The sequence below is a fragment of the Hylaeus anthracinus genome, unplaced genomic scaffold (genome assembly GCF_026225885.1).
Source record: "Hylaeus anthracinus isolate JK02 unplaced genomic scaffold, UHH_iyHylAnth1.0_haploid 12002, whole genome shotgun sequence".
Classification (NCBI taxonomy): Eukaryota; Metazoa; Arthropoda; class Insecta; order Hymenoptera; family Colletidae; genus Hylaeus; species Hylaeus anthracinus.
The window spans coordinates 6821759-6842843 of record NW_026534349.1 but is presented as its reverse complement, the minus strand read 5'-3'; the positions used below and the strand labels follow the sequence as shown (position 1 = coordinate 6842843).

General features: G+C 34.9%; 3 protein-coding genes across 11 annotated transcripts in view; 1 reads left to right on the top strand and 2 right to left on the bottom strand.

Moving 5' to 3' along the window:
* Positions 1–350: 350 nt before the first annotated feature.
* Positions 351–11769, bottom strand: LOC128892290 (tektin-1). Of its 2 annotated transcripts, none has more exons than XM_054152618.1 (7): positions 9784–11769; positions 2223–2425; positions 1816–2106; positions 1471–1743; positions 1156–1378; positions 715–933; positions 351–642 (listed from the first exon to the last, which is right to left on the bottom strand). In XM_054152618.1, exons 2-7 carry the CDS (start codon positions 2306–2308, stop codon positions 505–507), a joined length of 1230 nt encoding a protein of 409 aa, XP_054008593.1. In that variant the 5' UTR covers positions 2309–2425; positions 9784–11769; the 3' UTR covers positions 351–504. The 2 variants fall into 2 exon arrangements, with proteins under 2 accessions (XP_054008593.1, XP_054008594.1); XM_054152619.1 differs by lacking the exon at positions 9784–11769 and adding an exon at positions 2567–2772.
* On the top strand, positions 2956–8042 carry LOC128892281 (E3 ubiquitin-protein ligase Bre1). 3 transcript variants are annotated; one of them, XM_054152596.1, is made up of 16 exons: positions 2959–3148; positions 3253–3415; positions 3778–3964; positions 4040–4228; positions 4298–4419; positions 4499–4735; positions 4812–4937; positions 5159–5332; positions 5394–5651; positions 5738–5869; positions 5952–6220; positions 6338–6491; positions 6574–6687; positions 7033–7435; positions 7527–7621; positions 7724–8042. In XM_054152596.1, the coding sequence occupies exons 2-16, from the start codon at positions 3266–3268 to the stop codon at positions 8003–8005; spliced, it is 2892 nt and encodes a 963-aa protein (XP_054008571.1). In that variant the 5' UTR covers positions 2959–3148; positions 3253–3265; the 3' UTR covers positions 8006–8042. The 3 variants fall into 3 exon arrangements, with proteins under 3 accessions (XP_054008569.1, XP_054008570.1, XP_054008571.1); XM_054152594.1 differs by having other exon boundaries at positions 2956–3148; positions 4040–4419; XM_054152595.1 differs by having other exon boundaries at positions 2957–3148; positions 4040–4419; positions 7051–7435.
* Positions 11770–14839: 3070 nt separating the features above from the next.
* Positions 14840–21085, bottom strand: part of LOC128892277 (cholesterol transporter ABCA5-like) — a 31811-nt gene continuing 25565 nt past the window's right edge. For 4 of the 6 annotated variants that reach the window (XM_054152575.1, XM_054152576.1, XM_054152577.1 and 1 more), the window contains 16 exons: positions 20904–21047; positions 20670–20820; positions 20535–20608; positions 20003–20467; positions 19547–19896; positions 18907–19313; positions 18582–18842; positions 17895–18162; positions 17643–17817; positions 17230–17566; positions 16866–17140; positions 16644–16790; positions 16183–16562; positions 15896–16103; positions 15484–15823; positions 14840–15401 (listed from right to left, as the gene is read on the bottom strand). In XM_054152575.1, coding sequence (XP_054008550.1) covers positions 15298–15401; positions 15484–15823; positions 15896–16103; positions 16183–16562; positions 16644–16790; positions 16866–17140; positions 17230–17566; positions 17643–17817; positions 17895–18162; positions 18582–18842; positions 18907–19313; positions 19547–19896; positions 20003–20467; positions 20535–20608; positions 20670–20820; positions 20904–21047 — 4086 coding nt within the window. In that variant the 3' untranslated portion in view covers positions 14840–15297. The remainder of the gene's footprint in view (positions 15402–15483; positions 15824–15895; positions 16104–16182; positions 16563–16643; positions 16791–16865; positions 17141–17229; positions 17567–17642; positions 17818–17894; positions 18163–18581; positions 18843–18906; positions 19314–19546; positions 19897–20002; positions 20468–20534; positions 20609–20669; positions 20821–20903; positions 21048–21085) is intronic. The other 2 variants (XM_054152581.1, XM_054152580.1) reach the window with 2 other exon arrangements.

Genomic DNA, 21085 nt, shown 5'->3' with positions numbered 1-21085 from the left:
GGTGACACTCGTGTGTATACATGCATCTACAATAATGTCGTTAATCGTTTCGTGTGGGGGCAGGGATGACTTCAACTCTTGCAGTACTGTAGCTATAGAAAACGATGGGTGATCCCAATTATTTTATATTTCTATCATTGGGTGCATTCAGCAGAGACAACTATTATATAACTTGGATTCTCTGCTTCGATTAGTCTAACAGCTTAGAATACATCACAACTTTATCTTTGCCGAACGCATCCATTCTTTGGGGCGACTAAGGTGCCCTTAGTAAGCGTGCCAGTTTTACGATCGTATTAGATACTTTACTGATGCTAATAACAGTGTGCCTGCGCATGCACAAGTTGGAGTTATCCCTGAGTACACCAATCGTAATCTCCTTTTCCGCAAACATCTAGTTGTCGCGGGAATTAAATGCAAGATGGCGTTATTCAAACTTTGAAGGTAACACAGATCCAACACATTATTTTTTATTACATTCCAATAAACTTGTATATAAGTTGTTTAATACGCATGATAGTCCATACTCTGACGAAGAGTCATGCAGTCGACCTCGTCGATTTTCAACGTATTCGCTTTAATGTTGATATCTTCTTCGATTTGAATTTGCGTCTTCAGCAGGTAGCGCAGCGATGCCTGTGCCTATAACATTCGGTCGTATAATAATAACACTAAAGTAAAAAACAAATTGATTGACCATTTCACGATACGAACCTCGAACATAGCAGTTTGCAAATTCGACACGATGTTGCGTAAATCGTATACTTCTTTTACGAGTTGGGTCTCTACCAGGTCTCGCGTGAGCTCCAGACCAGGTCGTTGACAACGATTACCGAGTCTCGTATGGGCCAGGGCTAAATAGCATTCTTTTTCCGCGATTGATTTCTCTATGCGCGTGATATTGTCTTTCATTTCATTCGCTTGTCGCATTATCTGCAGATAAGATACGTTATGGTCTACTTTGCATTATATATTCATAAGGATTATGTTGATTTTAGGGCAATAGTGGGGGAAAGACTTGACTTATTAAGAGAGTGATCTACAGAATCGTCATACTATTATACGTAATTGTTTTCGTCGAAGTACGATATTATCATAAACCGTAAACTATAAAGTCTAGAAATGTTTCAGTTAGAGCTACACAGAACCACGCACCTCGGAGTGCTGTAGTTCTAACTTCGTTTTAGCTTCTTTCGTTTCATCGATGCGTCGTATAAAAGCATTATCGGTGGCGTTCTTCTGATCGTTCAAGTCGTCAATCGACTGTTTTATTATCGTGTCGATATAACAACGCATCGGTCTGGCGCTATTTATCTCTTTCGAAGCGGCATCGATGTTATTGTTTGTTTGCATTTCCCACTCGTTCAGCTCGATGGTTCTTAACAGAGAACAATGAATCTCAAACGATTAAGCTTTGCAAATACAGAAAGCAGGAAAATTAAGTAAAAGGACTATAAGAGCGACGCGTACGATAAATCGAGCCGCGAGGTGCCGTGATAAATGCTTAAATTCATGCCAGTCTCTTTCAAAGTCAAATTATGTCTGTCTATACGCAGGTTGTTCTCCTTATCTTCGAGGTCGTGATCCATATAATAGAGCGTTGCTTTTAGCCGGCGTATTTGTTCTTGAGTTTGCTCCAGAACGCGTACCAGCAGATTTTCGACACCCTTGATCACCTCGCATTCCTTCAACAATTCTCTGTCGACATCGTCGCGAACCAGATCGATTCCCAGCCTATGTTCCCTACAATGCGATAACGAAGATTGTTAATACAACATCCGGATTAATACATAATCAGATTTTTGTTATGCTGACCTAAAAATTAGACATTTCTCACAAATAGCGAGGGCATTCCTCTTCACGGATGATAAGGCATCCATGATGCGTTCTTTGTATACCGATAGAGAATCGCTCTCGAGAAGTACTTCCTTCCTTATGCGCAGTAATTCTCTTTTGCAAAACTCGATGTCCTCCAGTTTCTCCTCGAGCCTGTGATCTGTCTCATCCTTGTTGCTCTTTGTCTTCTCGGTGCTTAATTCGCATACGCGTTTCGTCTCTGCTAGAAGTCGGTCCGCTAGCTCTTGCTGTGCCTCGGAACATCGGTACCTGGTTAAATCGAAACGAAAACGTTAAAAATAGAGATATGAAAAGTACCAACTAATAATAACGCTAATCTATAATAATTTGTATATGTTTTAAGTTAGATTATATTATATATATACCTATGACGATTATTAAGATGCCATTCGTTTAAGGTGAACTTCGAAGGGGGCGGAGGAACCAAAGCGAATGCACGATTGCGTATCATTCTTCCCTATTTTTATATGTAAATCTCAAAAAATCCTCTCGTCTGTTCGACAGAGCAGAGTGTTTCTTTTCACAAGTTTGATCTATACGCGCGGTCAATTTCATACCAGGTGGATCTCTATGGAAACGCTGGCGTTAATTTTGAATTTAACCTACTACGAATCGCACTCTCTTAAAGCGTTCACCGATGAATAAATTAACGTATCAAATATATCAAATATATAACGTTACAAGATACAATTATGTTCTTTTACATTACCCAAATATTTAAAGATTTTTGTATCGAACAATTTATAAGAAAATAAAGGAAAAAGGTGATTCAAGCCCAACACGAAATATCTTTCATCGGCGTGGTAACAGGCGATGTTATCCACATTTTTATTTTGCTCGATTTGCAATAGATGGACTCTCAATTTAATTAGCGCCAGAGGGTCACTAACTAGCATAATTAACGAATTTAATTTTTGGGCGTAGAGAAGAAAGAGACTAGAGTTGCTGTTGCGAGAAACAGAAAGTTGCTCGGAGTAAGAGTTATCTAGCGGCGAGTACAAGAAGGGAACGAGATCGTGTTTCGCGTCTATGTCGATTTCGTATTCATGGTGAATGTCGATGTTTTCACCTTATTTTTTGATTTGCCGCGTATGCAACGCAACGCTGTGACACAATGGCGGCTTCCGTTATGGGCACGTAATTTTTGTCGATCATCTACAATAAAATGTAAAGATCTGTCGAAAGTAAACTCTTTTCGGCAGGTTTTAGACGTACAAAAATGACATAGCGATATCGAAACTCCAAAGTATTTGTGGAGAGCATCGCTGAAGGTATTAATACACGGTACAAGGTACGGATTCTTTTTGATCGATAACAAATTTCGTAGACACTGAACTGTAAATCGTGTTACAAATGTATCGTTCGTGAAGCATTTTCTTCGTTCGTTGATTTCAGAAAGGACTACAAAATGTCAAAACGACCTGCAGACAGCGGGGATTCGGGTTCCCAGCCACCCATTAAAAAAGTTCAATTCGAACCTATTTTAATCGGACCTATATCAACCCTCGAAGAAATGGACATGAAAGTTCTACAATTTCAAAACAAAAAATTGGCCCAGGTGAAGTCTTCGACGTAACACTAATTTACGATCGCGGGTAAAATGGGATAACATTGAAAAAACAGCAAAAAAAAAAACATTCAATTGCAAAAGTATTTACATATCATTTTGTTTCCATTAATCTCAACTTTTGTTGTTTATTTCTTTCACAATCATAGAAAATGGGTATCAGATTGCTAGCACATAATAATTTAAACAATTAAGAACTTCAAGATATTGTCTAATACCTAGATCGGGTTAACATTTTTACTCGTTTTATTTTAATATTTGGCATCATTCTTTAATAATTTTGATATATGATAACTTGATAAATATTTGATACTTCATGTAGTTACTTAATTCTGTTGCGTTAATCCTTATAGCGGTTAGAACAGCGTCATAGAGTAGAGGCAGAATTAAGGCAACGGATTGAACAATTAGAAAAACGACAAATGCAGGATGATGCCGTACTCAATGTTGTAAATCGCTACTGGAATCAATTAAACGAAGACATACGTGTATTACTTCAGAGATTTGATGCTGAAACAGCAGATGAATCAGAAAATAAAAGTAAGGAGTAAATTGTATAGGACTGTTACTCCGTTAAGTATGTGTAAGTTATACAGTTATTATTATTAATTCTAGATGAAAGTGAAGCCACGACATCGTTTCTCATGCAACTCTCTTCCTGGGATAAGGAAGAGTTGGATGATAAACTAGCAAATCGTGTTCAAGTTTCCAAACGTGCAGTTTCTAAAGTTGTACAGGCATTTGATCGTCTTTCTCAAAGAAATGAAAAAATTACTCTTGCTCTCAAAGGGGAATTTGATGGAGGTAATTTAATTTCATGTCTTTGTAAAAATAATGAGTTAAAACATAAATTGACATGCTGTTTAATCTCAGAAGAGACACCTAATATTGATGAAGTGGTACGCAGAGCAAATGCTGAAATACAAATGGAAAATAGGAACCTTCAAGCAATAAACATACAGCTCCATGAAAAATATCATACCATTTCGTTAAAGGTAACTTAAGTTTATTTACTTTAACAAGTTATATTCTTGTGTGAGTATTTTTTTTTTCAACGAATATATTACTTTATAGATGTCAGAACTACAAGACACTATCACAGGAAAAGATACACTTGCCGCGGAACTTCGTAATCAAGTAGATGATCTTCAGTATGAATTGAATAAAGTGCGAGCACGTAACGATAAATTAGAACACCATCTTGGAGAAGCGATTGAAAAGCTAAAGGCGTTTCAACAAATACATGGTACAGATGAGAAGGGTAGTAATAAGCCAAATACCCTGGTTGCATCTAGCGTTTCGCAAACGAAGGTATGGCGTACTCTTTCGTCGATACAATGTTATTTCTCAATTAAAATTAATTCGTTTAATTTTGCTTTCTATACAGCTCGAAGATTTACAAAGAGAATTAGAAGAAACAAGAGAGTTAGCTAATAATAGGTTACAAGAATTGGACAAATTGCATCAACAACATCGCGATGCATTGAAAGAAGTAGAAAAATTAAAAATGGATGTGAGTTCCTTAGTTTCTGTATATCAAATCTTTACAATGCACGATATAGAATGTAAATTAATTTCATGTGCAATAAATATTCATGTTTAACTTGTTTTTACTTGTTTCTTGTGTTTACTTCTTTACTTTCTAATAAAGTATACGTAAAAAATCGAATATTGCCTGAAAATCGTATCGAGTATTATTTTTAATTCTATTTGAAATATATTTTATATTTACAGATACGACAACTTCCAGAATCGGTAATCGTTGAAACAACAGAGTACAAATGTTTACAATCGCAATTTTCTGTATTATACAATGAATCAATGCAATTGAAAACCCAATTAGATGATGCACGTCAACAGTTACAATCCAGCAAAAACGCTCATTTGCGTCACATCGAAATGATGGAGGCAAGTATATTCATTTCTTTATATAAATTAGACAGAATTTATATAAATTTATTATTGACAGAGCGAAGAATTGATGGCTCAAAAAAAACTGCGCGGAGAATGCATACAACTGGAGGATGTGTTAGCACAATTACGAAAGGAATATGAAATGCTAAGAATCGAATTTGAACAAAATTTAGCTGCAAATGAACAAACAGGACCAATAAATAGAGAAATGAGACATTTGATAACATCTCTTCAGAATCATAATCAACAGCTAAAAGGTGAAGTTCATCGTTATAAACGGAAATACAAAGAAGCCTCTTCAGAAATACCAAGAGTATGTTTTATTAACTATACATTTTGAAAACAAAAACATGCGAATAATTTGAGGTTTTTGTAGCTGATACCAATGCTTTATTGTAGCTAAAGAAAGAAATCGAGGATCTTACAGCTAAATTAGGTCAACAAACATCGCAGGAAAATAAGGAAGGTAATAATTCGGATGGCAGTGGAAAAGAAGAAGACGCGTCCAATTCTCTTCCAGGTTCTACACAGGTACAAAATAATATATCTGCACTTAAAAATAATGTAAAAATAGTTTCTAATATAATGGATTTATATGTTTCTGTTAACGTAGATTAAAGAAGAAAGTGGCGTATCGATAAAACGAGAATGTGGAGAAGAAGAAGTTGAGACTATTGAAGTTGGAGAAGGAGAAGGAAATAAAGGTACTCCGGATTCTTTGACATTAACTTCTCCAACTCTAAAAAAAGAAAAAGATATTAAACGCGAGAAGGATATTAAGAAAGAAACTGTTAAAACTGAACACCGTGATCCTGCTCATCGCAATAAAGATACGAAAGTTGCGGAATCAGAACTTGTCAGAGACCTGAAAGCACAACTGAAGTACGTTCAAATATAATATTTAAACAACGTACGAACTAACATTGTGAAGAATTTTAGTCCTTACGCTTTATATGTATTTATTATTTAACGTTTAACATTGTTTCGTTATAATTATAGAAAGGCTGTGAACGAAATGAAGGAAATGAAATTATTATTAGATATGTACAAAGGCGTTGGAAAAGAGCAAAGAGATAAAGTACAATTAATGGCCGCTGAACGAAAAACGAGAGCGGAATTGGAAGAATTACGCCAACAAATAAAGAAAATCCAAGTACGTGTTTATTATAAGACTTCGTTTTACAATTTCCTGAAACATATAGAATTATTTCGTAATGAACGCATTCCCTTTTCAGGAAAGCAAACGCGAGGAACGCAAAAAGTTAGCAGACGAGGATGCACAAATAAAAATTAAAAAGCTGGAGGAGCAAGCGTATACTCTTCAGCGCCAAGTTGCTTCACAGAAACAGGTAAATTCCCATATCAACGATTTGCAATAAATCAAATAAGAACAGCTTATTAACCTATTGGTAAACAGATCTGGACATGTTTTAACTAACGTTATTTGAAATATTATTTCAAATAACATGTTACCTTACTTCACAGGTACTCGCACAAACTTTGCTAGCATATTCTCTAGGTGAATATAAGATGAAATAGTCATTTGCTTCAATAAAAAAATAATTAATTTTCTATTCGTAAATAGACGGAAAAATATTATTTTCATCTTAAATGAAATTTGCCCAGGTCTGTTGGTAAACTGTCTGAAATACGAATCTTGCTTAAAACCATGAACTGAGAATAATGCTGAACAGAGTTGTGTGTGGCTCCAGGAAGAAGAGGCTCTTTTAAACGAAATGGAAGTAACTGGACAAGCGTTCGAAGACATGCAAGAACAGAACTCTAGATTGATACAACAGTTACGCGAAAAGGATGACGCGAATTTCAAACTTATGACTGAAAGGATTAAGAGCAATCAACTGCACAAATTGGCCAGAGAAGAGAAGGACGTTTTGAAGGAACAAGTGTCTACGTTAACAACGCAAGTCGAAGCTGCCAACGTGGTTGTTCGTAAATTAGAAGAGAAAGAACGTCTTCTGCAGAATTCCCTTGCTACCGTCGAAAAAGAATTGGCTTTGAGACAACAGGCAATGGAGATGCATAAACGAAAAGCTATCGAAAGCGCTCAGTCTGCAGCTGATTTAAAGCTTCATCTAGGTAAGAGACTTGATTATAAATTTTTGGATATTCTTTGACGAAAATATTCATTTATATATATATGTATACATTATATTTTTTGTTCGGTTAGAAAAATATCATTCTCAGATGAAGGAAGCACAACAAGTTGTAGCTGAAAAAACCAGTTCCTTGGAAGCAGAAGCTTACAAAACAAAGAGACTACAGGTACGATTTAGAAAAGATGATTGATCCTATTTATTAAGGTCGAAAACTATTTAACATTCGATAGGAAACTTCAGTTATTTTTATTATTGTATTTTTGTGCAGGAGGAGATAGCTCAATTGAGACGTAAAGTAGAGAGGATGAAAAAGATAGAACTCGCAGAAACTTTGGACGAAGTAATGGCTGAAGAATTACGGGAGTACAAAGAGACTCTCACTTGTCCTTCTTGCAAAGTAAAACGCAAAGACGCAGTTTTGACTAAATGTTTTCACGTATTCTGTTGGGATTGCTTACGTACAAGATATGAGACACGACAGCGAAAATGTCCAAAATGTAATTGTGCTTTTGGAGCAAACGATTATCATCGTTTGTACCTCTCCACCTGAAGGAGGAAACTCTAAATTATTGGAATTTTTAAGATTACGATTTGCATTTTTCTTATATTTTCTACTTATTGTCCTGATCATTGGTAAAACTAAGAAATGCAGTTATATGTGTCTCATAGAAAAAAAAAGATGTAAAAATAAAGTTTGTAAAAAATTGCAATAATTTCGTCAAATATGAATGAAGAAAAAATACTGCATTTTTAAAACATTTTGTAGTAACTTCACCAAACATATTAACATACGTGAATGCTACCATTTTCGTACATTTTGATCTCATGTAAAGAACAAATGTGAATTTTATGAAAAGCGTTTTCGATGGTAGCACAAAATATTAAAATGATCGGTTGTATAATAATTTTATTTAGTCTTAAACTTCGGTTTAAACATAATTTAATCATGAAAGTTAGGGATATTTCAACACTAAAATAGCCTAAATTTTAAGACCGATTCGTGGTAAATATATGTATTGTAATATATTATAAATAGGAATTTAAAACTTCTATGTATACAATTTGGACCTCTCGAAATTTCACGGACAAATGAAAACATTATTTGATAGCTGTTAAATTGCTTTATAAAATGTTCTCGTGTAGAGGTCCTGAAAAGTTTTAGTTTCGTAAGTATCATTTCATATTTTGCTTCAGTGATTAAAATGTTCAAAATCATATTAGGAACAAAGTTAGAACTAGACATGTAATTAATTTATTGTATCAAGAATTAATTGAATTCATAAGGTAGAAAACAATTTAGAAATATTTACTTCACAGATTGAAATGATCTTTTTATATTTTGCTTAGTATAATCTCATCCTTTTTCTACTTTTGTTAATAAACATTTCAGTTCTTTTATGAGATAAAGAAAAGTGGAAATGTTTCTAGAATATACTATGCTATATAATACACGTTAAGGATGTAATTTTCAATATTTTGTAACAGAGATCAAGAGATGTATCGATAGTTAAAAGCGTGAATATAGAAGAACTTTTAAATCACCTTTTTTATGATTTATAATAATTGTACCATGTTTTTAACAGAAAGTAACAAAAATATGTAAAGTTATATAGTAAAGGGAGCTTGCAGACTTACACAGAAGTCTGCTGTTATTCTGATTTCATAAATTCAACAAAATACATGAAACTTTATTTCGTAACAGTAATACATAACTACCTTCCATGTAAGAATATTGATAGAAATAAATAATAAAATCTTGTTAATATGCATTTTAATATTCTTATGTACAGTTACGACATGTATCTTAAATTAAAACTATTTCAATTAAAAGATTATGTTTAGAATTCTGATGAAATTTAAATAATCTGATATTATTTTCTAAATGCAGTTATATGTGTCTGTATTTTAATTAACTTGAGACAAACAAGATTTTATTATGAATAATAGAAATAAAACCGTACTACAATATATATTTCTCTATACATATATCATCGTGTATATAAAGAAATTTTATATGTAAAAATAGAGGTGTTTTTGTAATAGTTAAGATCTTTTTAATGACATACTTGTAAAAAAGCAATAAATTTGGAAAACGTTCTAGGATAAACTGAATGTAAAATGCGAAGAATCTTACGATTAAATTATATGCATGTAAATGTTATTATAATCATGATGTAAGAATAAATCATTTTCAAAGAAAGCAAAAGCAGTACTTTTGTAGTAGCATTTAGACATCCTTATAATTTTTCAGTTATTATTAGGCAATTAAACAGAAACAAAGAATTACGCGCGAGAATGATTAATAATAAAATTGTTAAGAAAACTTACAATGTGGCTCACGTGTCGATCTGGTGTTACGTTCAAACTGGTTCAAACGTTAATGATGTCAAACTACGACGATTGCATACAAATATTGTACTGTCTGCAATAACACAGAGTAGTTTTACAGACGTAAAATTCGTATTGGAGCCTTTGATATTCGTTTCCCGCATTTTCAGACTAATGTCAACTCTAAACAAATTAACCAAATTAAAGCGATCGCCTGCCTGATATATATGTATTTACATATACGCGCTGGTGTACTGGACTCTTATCAAATCAAATTGCGTAATTAATAAATTATTCGATCATTTCATTAACCCAAACTTTAGCTGTAAAGCTCCTGGACAAGAAGGTTCTAAATAAGATCAAATAAGACTCTGCAACTTCTGAGCTCGGCCATATCTTAAATGCTCCTTAAATTACAAGACGCATGCGCACTTGAAAAAATGCAGAAATTCCTCTGTAACAATACTGAACAATACTGTAAAAAAGGGTAATTATCAGATGTCACCATATAACCAGAGAAACATTTAAAATATGGGTAACGATAATAGAGAACATCTATGGAGGACTATCTAGGACAGTTTTCGCCATGGACGATATTTTGTTAGTATAATTGTTATACAGGGTGAGGTACTTTAAGCAGGTCATCCAAATAACATTTAGCGATTGGTGAAAATGCTTCGACCAAATTTTGCTTGGTTTCGAGGAGGATATTATCCGATTGGCCCTTGAAACCACGTAAGATTTACTTGAATCATTTGTCTCTCGCTAAAAGTCAATAAATCATTCAGGCAGCTTGTAAGTGATTCACCATGCGTACGTTGAACATCATGAAACGAGCTGATCATAAATAAATTTTCTTTGCAATTTTATAAACCGTCTTGTATACATATATTTATTGTAATATAACAATAATACAATAAATTGAAAGTTGTAAATTTATTTATCCGAAGCGACGGACCTAACGCCCTTTACAGAGTTAATTATTATCGTTATCGTCGGCAATCATTAGTAAACAAATCATCAAGATATCTTAGTAAAAGTGGCTCGCTATTGTTAAGGATAATCAGAAATCTTTTGATACGCCTTGCAGTTCACGAAACGTGACGAACACTTTTCATTATATGTAAATTCTGTTCGGTAGAAAGCATATACTATACATATACGTGTATATATATATAATTATATACGTACGTAAGAATTATTAGTATAAATACAAATGGAGGACAAATATGTATTGTACGCTAATTCCTGAAATTCATGCTATCTATGTAGTAGTACAAATAATTTCGTGGTAGTTTAAAATCTTTCTTTTACAACACAAAGAGTTTGAATAATTTACAAAAACTGTATATAAAATCGAAGCCAATTAATCCGAATGAAGCTATTGTCTTTTCAACTGTGTAAAAGATTATATAAATATAATTTTGTTTAACGAATATTATTTTTCGTCTAGTAAAAATAAATGTAAGATATCGGAAGATACCGTAACAAATGTTATGAGTTTAATTCATCGTATAAATGTAAGATCCTCAAAAGATCATCTAAAATCAGTGGATTTCTATTATACGCGCACCATACCGCGAAATGAAGTCTTTCAAAAGAAAATATGCTTATCCTTAAACCATGCTAATTAGTACATAATAAATAGTATCAATTAGATGGAATGTGTATCATTATTGATTAGTCTAAATTATACATTAAGCAACAATAGATAGATTTAAGAAACAAGAAACTCCTCGGTATTTGTGACACTTTTTAGCCTTCTTGCTTTACAGTCAGTGGCGCATTATACTGAAGACAAGAATGTTATCTGCCTAGGGCATCCGTCAAAGGAGTCCGTCAAAATCAACATTTAAAAACACTCGTTACACTTACTTGCTTATAGCGTACGAAGAATAAGTTTTTCCACTAAAAAAACTTATTTACTATTGCTACAAATAAGCATGACCATTATTGAGCTAAAACCTTTATTGTTTTATTGTCTCAATAAAACGAGGATTTAATTTAAAAGTGTCCTTCGTTCGTTCCTTCTTCAAGAAAGACCCCCCCCCCCCCCCCCCAAATTTCATTTTGCCTTGGACTCCACGGTGGTATAATGCGTCGCTGTTTATAATTAAAAAACACGTAACGCTTGAAGAAGGACACTTCGTAAATGTTTAACTGATCTTTTTTTATTGGTGAAAAAGCTTCCGTTAACCAATTGATTACATTCACTTTACACAACAAATACGTAGTTCCGCAAAGTCAATCGTTCATTGACAGGGTGTATTCGGCGTGTAGCTTATTGATGATGATAATCGCATTTAATAATTGTATCTATTTTATACGAGTCTCTTTCTCTCTTAATTTCCTTGAGTGTGAGTGCGTGTCTTATCTATACGCGCAAAGTCGTGATGCGCCGATCGCGCGCGCGTGGGTGCATGAGTGCGTACGTGCAAAGGATAAACTCTCGTTTTTGCCGTTCATTTCACTCGTACGAACGAGATCGTTGATGTACAAAACGAAAAACCGGCCGACAATGGTTGCTGGTTCGTATCTCGATACATATATATATGTATATATTACTCCTATAAAATCATACATACCAATTGGCAATCAATTTTACATTCAATTTACAAGCTTAAGTTTCGACTATGTGCACCTGGTCATTCTCGCAAGGAAACAATGTTTCACGTACACTCGGAATCTCAGTAGATTCTGTAAATAATAGGACAGCGTTATACAGCATCATATTTCTATGTACTTCTCCATAGTTACGATGTAGAAAACATGAAGTACTAGAAAGTTTTCGATAGCAACCTTAGAAATCACTGTAGAATAAGTAAGGCTTAAATTTCAAAATGTAATTGAAATTAATTTAATGGTATATGGTACTGTTACAATATTTTTTTAAAGAGTATTAATGGTTTGCAATAGAAGAGATAATTATGCCATTTATCAATTGTCTCAATTATGTCTCAATTAATGGAAGTTGAAATTTAAAATGAGATTAGTAACGGAATTTAATTTCGTTTGTTGAGCGTGATTCCTCGAGTCTATATTCAAGACATGTTTGAAATGGAAATGATTAGCGTTGCAAACTCTTCAATTGCATACATAAATATAAATCCATATATATATATTAATATATATTTCTGTATATTTATTTGTGTATATACATATATATCGATCGATATGAAAGTTCGACATGTATGAACGAGCTGTAAAAAGTAAAGCCCAAAAAGTGGCGATTAATATCAGTAGAGAAGATAGATGATGGTATAACTACAGATAAAAAAAGAAAAAGAAAGAAAATTAATTGGCGTGAATGCAAGTATGCCTATCTCTTAATGCAGCAACGGTTCTCGTCTTTAGGAATGTTTATAATATCCTTGTGTATCTTATTAATTGTGACATTTGTTTTAAAAAATGGTATACGTATATGTATATATTATACTTCATATAAATATATAAATATACGCACATTTATATATTTATGTATGATTCTCATAAAATTGTCTGTAGTTTTTGTTTTCATTCGTGTAATTCCATAATTGACTAAATTTTATATCATATGGTATTAGCTAGAACGAGAGTTGTGCGTATGTACACAATCCCTATAAATGCGCGCGTGTTGGAGCGCATATTTTTTTTATTTATTTTTTTTTTTTTTAAATTATTTCATACTTCCTATGTATATATACATATATATGATATATATATAATATATATAACATATATATATTTATAATATGAATAATTCTTATAACGAGTTTTATTTACAAAAATCAATACATCCTTTATGATGAGATTTAAATTTTTTACTACCTATGTGCTATCGTCTACAAAATATTTCATTCAGTCCTCCAAATGGTGCTTTTACTATTTTTTTTTCGCTCGATTTTTCGAGACTCTGTCCTCGGGATATCGAGCGTATGCACGTTTACATCTAAAACAAAAACATTCCCCTACGAAAAGTTTTGAGAACATACACTTTTTTCTCAATACCTTTGACTACCTCCTTCCAATAATGAATCCTTTTACACATACCAAATTTGGTTATGCTTACAGTCTGACCTGTATAAGATGAGACATTTAGTACTTCCTACACCTACCTACAAATTGTCAAATTTAAAAACTGTTTAAAGCATAGACTTGCATAACGTAATAGAAAATGACTGTTTTTGTCAGTTTTAGATTTTTTGTTTCTGATGATGAGTAATTGTGTCCATATTTGCAAAAAAAAAAACTAAATAAATATAAATTCAGAGTTGTCAAGAGGAATGAACGTATTATTAGTAAATACACTATTGGAAATATTGCTAGCACAGAACTTTATAGTGATTAGATTTAGCTAGAATAAATTATCAAATCTACACGCGTATGTTGCAATAAAGTTTCATTTCATGGACCATAAAAATTTGTCTACATATTATCTTTTATCAAATTCAAATTCCTCTATCATGCTTCAATGGTTTTCATTACGAAAAGTCTCACGTCAAATTATTATCATCTTACGTGCTATTGAGGCAAGATTAACAACCTATCGTGTCTTTCTCGTTATTCAAAAGGCTTTGATAAAGACCACAAGCCAGTTGGAGAAATATTTATAAATATATACTAGATACTACATTATATGCACAATTTAAGTCACTCGATTGTATATATGCAGCTCTCTCTTGATATAGCGGCGTCTTTCTCTAAACAACGGTGTCATCATGTTAACAACGCTCGAAATAATTACGAGCGATTAAAGATGTTGCTAAATGAACAAACCTTTTCAGGGTTATCCACTATGTCAGTGTAGATAGGTAATTCATTGAATTCACTGCGTTTAAAAAGAATTTAATATTGATGCGTTGATTCCTTATTCTCTTCCCTGTCAACGAATGTTTATATACTTATAATGATAATAATAACGTTCCAATTCCACAGCAATATTAATTGCGAGAGCTATTCGTAGGAATCGAATAATAGACTAGATTACAATACAATTTCAAGACGATGAGCGTTGAATAGTATTATTACCGCTTCTGTTGATAATGGGATTAATCGTTCAGTCTCCACTATTTACAAGTCAATTTTACACGTCTGTTTATTTATTACACTCACCAGGAAGTCACTGTAACTCTCTGATGAACATAACAGCGCGGAACAATATCAGCATAAAAAAAAGGGTATACCATCTAATTCTTCTTTTTCTGTATTAGGTCGATCGATGTGTATCGTAAGTATTACGACATTTTTCACTTACAGGATCGTCAGAATTAAAACAGGAATACTTAACTTCAAAGTCTGCATCGAATGATAATGTGAAATCTTGTTTGCAACTATTATAATGTTCTCGATATTTAGAATCCAAAGAACGTTCCTGTCTTCGCGGTTCTGGATAGTATTCGCGTCAGAACACTACAGAACAAATCACTTTTCTCAAAGAGAAGAACATTTTATCACACTTTTCGCACGACTTGAACAGTTCCACGATTATATCACTATGCAACACATAAGAACAAACACATTCCTCTTTACGAGTTATCATTCTCCCGAGTTAGTTTCGTCATAGTGAGAAAATTTGAGAAAAACCTGCTCCAGAGTGGTTTGGCTGAAGCTGTACTCTTCGATATCCAACTCGAGTTTGGCTAGAAATTCAAATTTCGATTGAAGTAACGATCCATAGCGCTAAGATATATTACGCGATGCACTTGTTAGTTTTACGCTTACCCTTCTCCAACTGCATAAAGCACTCGGCCAGCGAGTTGACTGCGTGTTGGGGAACGCCGAAAACTAATCTGTCAGCGAAGCTTTCTTCCAGACTTGCATCTGGAAAGAGACTGGAAACAAATTCTTTCAAACCCGTAATCCTGTCACCCGAAGGTGTTGTCGGCGTACAATCGCCGCCTAAGAGTTTCATCTCAAGGGTGTAGCCAGCACCATAGAGATTTTTCAGATGTTGGGTAGAACCAATACACCTCAATTCTCCTTTCACCATTATACCCACTCTAGAACACAAAGCATCAGCTTCTTCCATCGAATGGGTCGTTAAAATTGCTCCTCTACCACCCTGTCGTAAGAAGTTTACCATTGAAAAAATGACATCACAGATCGAAACAAATATTCTGTTAAAGAAACCAACCTGAAAACTGGCGAGAATTGTATCCCATAAAAACCTTTTCGACCTAGGATCCATTCCCGTACTAGGTTCATCCATTAGAACAACTTTTGGACCTCCGATCATCGCCATGGCAAAACTAAGCTTCCTCCTAGTTCCACCCGAACATTCTTGAGTCTGCTTATCGGCGTGCTCATGAATTTGTAAACCAGTAAGATATAAGTCCACGATTCTATAAAACGGAATTTATATTATTTTCATTATTTCTAATTATTTCTTTAAGAATTTGAATTTGAATTTGAATGAATCACCTGCCGATGTCTCCCCACGGTACGCCACGTATCGCAGCGTAACATTCTAAATGTTCTCTAACCGTAATGTTTTTCCACTGAGCATCGTGTTGAGGGCAATATCCCATCTGTCTGAAAGCTTCTGCCATATTGGAATTAATGTTATGACCACCGATCTGCACCCTACCTCGAGTGGCCGCTTCTTCTGCTATGATGATCTTCATTGTTGTAGTTTTACCAGCGCCGTTATGACCTAATAAACCGAATACTTCTCCTGGTTCAACGGCTAACGACAGATTTCTTACGGCGACCTTTCGTTGTATCTGATTAGCTTCTTCCTCTTGTTTGAGACAACAACTACACGATCCTGACTCTCTTTGTCGATATTCTTTTCTCAAGTTCTAATAAATATAACATTTTAATACAATTAAAATTGAATGCGTATATATGTTTAAACGAATAATACAAAATTAACTAAATACCTGTACTAGAACTACAGGTGGTTCTTGAACGGATGATGACGTAATGAGATTGAAAACTTTTTGCCTCTCGGCTTTAACGTCTGCGTCCTCGTGCTCTCCGATATCCGAATTCTCCATTATTTCCTCGCCGATAGAACCGCCGTTACGCTGTGATATTTAATGTATATAATGATCATTTAAAGTAACAAGCATGAGCCCAGACTATGTAAAGAATATTCTAACCAGGAAGTGCTTGAAGATATCGCCGACGTTGCCGCCACTCTTTTTAATGTCCAACAGCAAAAGTATAAAGAACCACACCGGACAATGCAGTAGCACGCCAAAGGCCATTAAAATAATTTCTGTGGTAAGATAATCGGACATAGTCAGATGATGACAAGCGGCATTAATGGAGCACATCAGGTGGACTCGTTCTACATAATACACCGCAGCATATGGCACGTACAATGTATTCAACAAAGAAAAGATTACATGTAAAATAAATGCTGCTGTTCCACCTGAAAAATTAGTTATTCGATATTTAACGTTTATGAGTCTACAGAGATTCGATCCTTAAAAAATTATTTTATTTGCGATTGTTACTTACTGAGACCTAGCATATCAAGAGTTGTGACTAGTATAAAAGGGAAAAGTCCGAAGAAAGTTGCGATATTGGGCAAGATACTCAGAGCGGAGTCCATCTTGTCAAAGATATAACTCAAACATGTCGAAAAGAGAATGGACGACGGACAGTAAAGCATCAGAAGACCGCCAAGAGTGATAAGTGCTGGTATTTCTTGAAGCGAAGGCACATCGAAGAGAAATATAATGCCGAGAATGCACAAGCAAATGAACATTATCAGGCCGACGAGTACAATGAAGTACGTCAGGAAGTACATAGAAAATGACAGACCGTTCACGCGAAGTTGATTCTTCGCTTTTATCTAAGGGCACGTAAGATTGAAAATTAGTCAAACAATTAGTGTATGTTTTAACAGACATCCGAAGAAGATATCTTACTTCTCGATCGTAGACCATGTCTACAACTAGAGTTATTGGCAACAGTACGAAATGCATTCCGATAAACACAGTAGAGCTACCTGTACCAATATTGAACTCCTGCGGTTGGGAAGTTTGCTGAAAGGGATGTGTCTTAACTTCGATCGGTTTCGAAAAACTTTTGTCCGAGGTCAACCTAATCATAAACAACAAATCTTGCGTGTAAATATTTTAATTTAGAATAATTTAGAAATGAAGAATTATCGATCTTACCTGTGATAGGTGTTGGATAAAAGATTGATCAGAATTGGTAGGGAATGTTGCATGGTATCGTTATAAGCGACGGTTAAGTTGATCCTCTGTTCATTGTACTCGCTAATATTGAAAGCGGCCATATGCGGTGCTATTTTCAATAAATTTGCGAAACTTCCGTAGTATTCGTCAATGTACTTCACGTCGTGATGGAGTCCCTCGATTAAGTCCGTGATATCGTGATCGGTACTGTTCGCGTACAAAATTTTAGTCTCGTTGCCGTATGTGCCTACCGAAGCCAAAACAAACAACTAACTATATTAATTAAAACATTAACCAAGTACATTATTAATGTAGTTTATGCAAGCAATGAATAAATAGCAAATATATATATATATATATATATAAAAAAATAAAAATCAAGAGTTAACCATCATTATCCATGGACCAATTTTGATCAAAATCTAATCAGATTTTGAAATCAGAATGTTGAACTGAAATATAAAGTTTCATTGATATCTATTCAGACGTACAGACCCAATCATGTTAACAGACATACACATACGTACATACGTTTGTTCAAACAAATTTTTTCCTTCCTCAAAGAACGGAAAGTAAAAATATTCAAGGAGAGTTTAGCATCTGACAGAGCACTTTTAAATAAAATAAAAAAAAAACAGCTTTTTAATAACGAAAGACATGACGTACCAGTGTTCAATCTGAGAGATTGCATTTTGATTTCAACCATTTGAATGCTATTCAAATAGAGGCCAAGGACTACCAGAAGAAGAGGCGCAACGATAGTGAAGTACAGTAACTGGATGTTCCTAAAGAGCCTGAGTATCCTTACGCGGAGCAAAGCGTATAGAATTTGTAGGAAATTAGGCCGGATCTTTATGGGGTCTAATCCGAGGCCGAGAATAGGAGGGTTTCTATCATTTTGAATGCCTTCTGGTAAATCTCCTGCGCCTAAAATTAAGCACGATACATTTAAGATCTCAATAATACTTTGCGCGGGCTAATATGAACTCACCTTTCGCCTGACCATCGTTTTGAACAGTGACACCTTCGTTCTGCAAACTTTGATAAGAAGTGCTTTTGGATTGCAACGACAATGACCTGCTTAGTGCACGGTTACGCACCATTTTTTTGGATAAATTATCCATCGTGCACTCGGTGCCCTCGTCTTTCTCTAGATGTAGAAACACTTCTTCCAATGTAGTCATAGAAACCCCGTAACTGCTAATCCCCAGCCGACTCGATCGAGTCCTAATCTCGTGTTCTATGGCTGAGAAAAGTGGTGCAAAATTTTCCACGGAGTTGTGCGGCAAAATGAAACTCAGCTCGCGCCCGTGACGTCTCGCTTTCTCCGACTTTGTTACATGAGAACTTACTAATCTGGAAATGGCATGCTCCCTCGCGTTTCCCTCAAGTACCAATCTGTGTGGTATTTTTATAATGCAAACATAAATGTGTATCGAATGCACGCTTTATTATTGAAAGTACTTTCTTAGAAGATGTTCGCCTGTCAGACCTCGATACGCGAAAGTGATACAGCCACACACTAAGGTAATACTTATACGAAATTTGTTTAATTACTATTGCACAAGCGTAAAATAAAAACAAACTGTGAACATCTTTCAAGGAAATACGGTAGTATGTTTTCGACTTACGTTAAGTGATATCCAATGCCGAATTTATTCTTCAAGAACAAAGAACTACCGCAGCATCTTAACTTTCCTTTACTGATAACCGCTTTCCTGTCTGCTAATATGTCTGCCTCGTCCATAAAATGTGTTGTTAATAAAATTACTTTTCCATGGCGCCTGGATTGCAAAAAGGACCACATCTGTCTCCTGGAGTAAGGATCTACGCCAGCAGTCGGTTCGTCCAGGATAATGATCTTCGGATCACCTATAATGGCAATACCCACGGATAATTTCCTTTTCTGGCCACCGCTTAAATGTTTCGCGAAAGTATCCGCTTGCTCGTTCAAGTCAATGTCTTTCAATGTCTTCTGCACCTAAAGATGATCAGAGAAAGTATCGTTAACGACTCGATTCGATTACAAATCCTTGATTTTATATAAACAATAGGTATTTTAATATTCGATAATATCGAATACTAACCTCGTGCTCAATCATTCCCTTTGGAATACCTCGTACAGCGGCGAAGAATTCAAGATGCTCTCGTGGTGTCAGTAGATCAAAGAGGATATCGTGTTGCGGACAAACGCCAGTCATACTTCTGATCATTTGCATGTCGTTGGAATCCCTGACGTCGTAACCGAAAATCAAGGCAGTGCCCGCGGTAGGTGCAGTGAGACCAGTCAGTATGTTGAAGAGACTCGTTTTGCCAGCACCGTTGTGCCCGAGTATGGCCGTAATTTGTCCCTCGTAGATGGTTAGGTTGATTCCATCTACAGCTTTGATTTCTGGCTTGCGACATTTGTGATACGATTTATAAAGGCCGACTATCCTAATAGCTTCGCGTCCTTTCATTTCTCGCACCACTGGCTCGATGTCGCGATTGGTTTCCTCGCCAGGTATAAAAGAGTTCGACTCGCCATTCGACGACGGTACCTGTAAATACGACTGTGAACAAAATTTTTTCCAGTTTCCAATGCATTCGATACTTTGTATTATTATGCATTAAACCCACCCGTGGAGCTTTTCTCTGACACCAAAATCGAGGCGTAAAGCAAAACCAGGGAGATCGTTTTATTCCATACTCGCCTAGAATAAACGTTTATTTAATAAGGAACGTATTAAACGAGAACATGTTTGAAATACATACTCGGTATGACGGAGTCGAAATAGTAGGCTAAACAGGCATACAGAAATATATCTAAAGTCATCATGATGAGACTCCCTCCAAACGGTATACCAGGGCCTGACCAAAGATTGTCGAAGTTAACCCCCTCTCCTTGTAAATCCAGTACAAGTGCCTATAAACATATTCTTTAAATTGCCAATCTTTCGGTAATAGCGTGTGCTACATTGGTTAATAATACATCTCTTAGATACAAACCTTATCCATTGCCAAAGCAACGCCAGTTGGACTGAGTAGAGAGACTACCCAGAACGAGATTGAACTAGAGTCTTTCACAAAAACTTGGATAAAGTACATCAAGCTTAATATCGTCACGGCAAAGTTGCCTAGTACACCAGCGGTCTGGAAAGTAGAAGCGAAGCATATTTTTATGCTGCTAT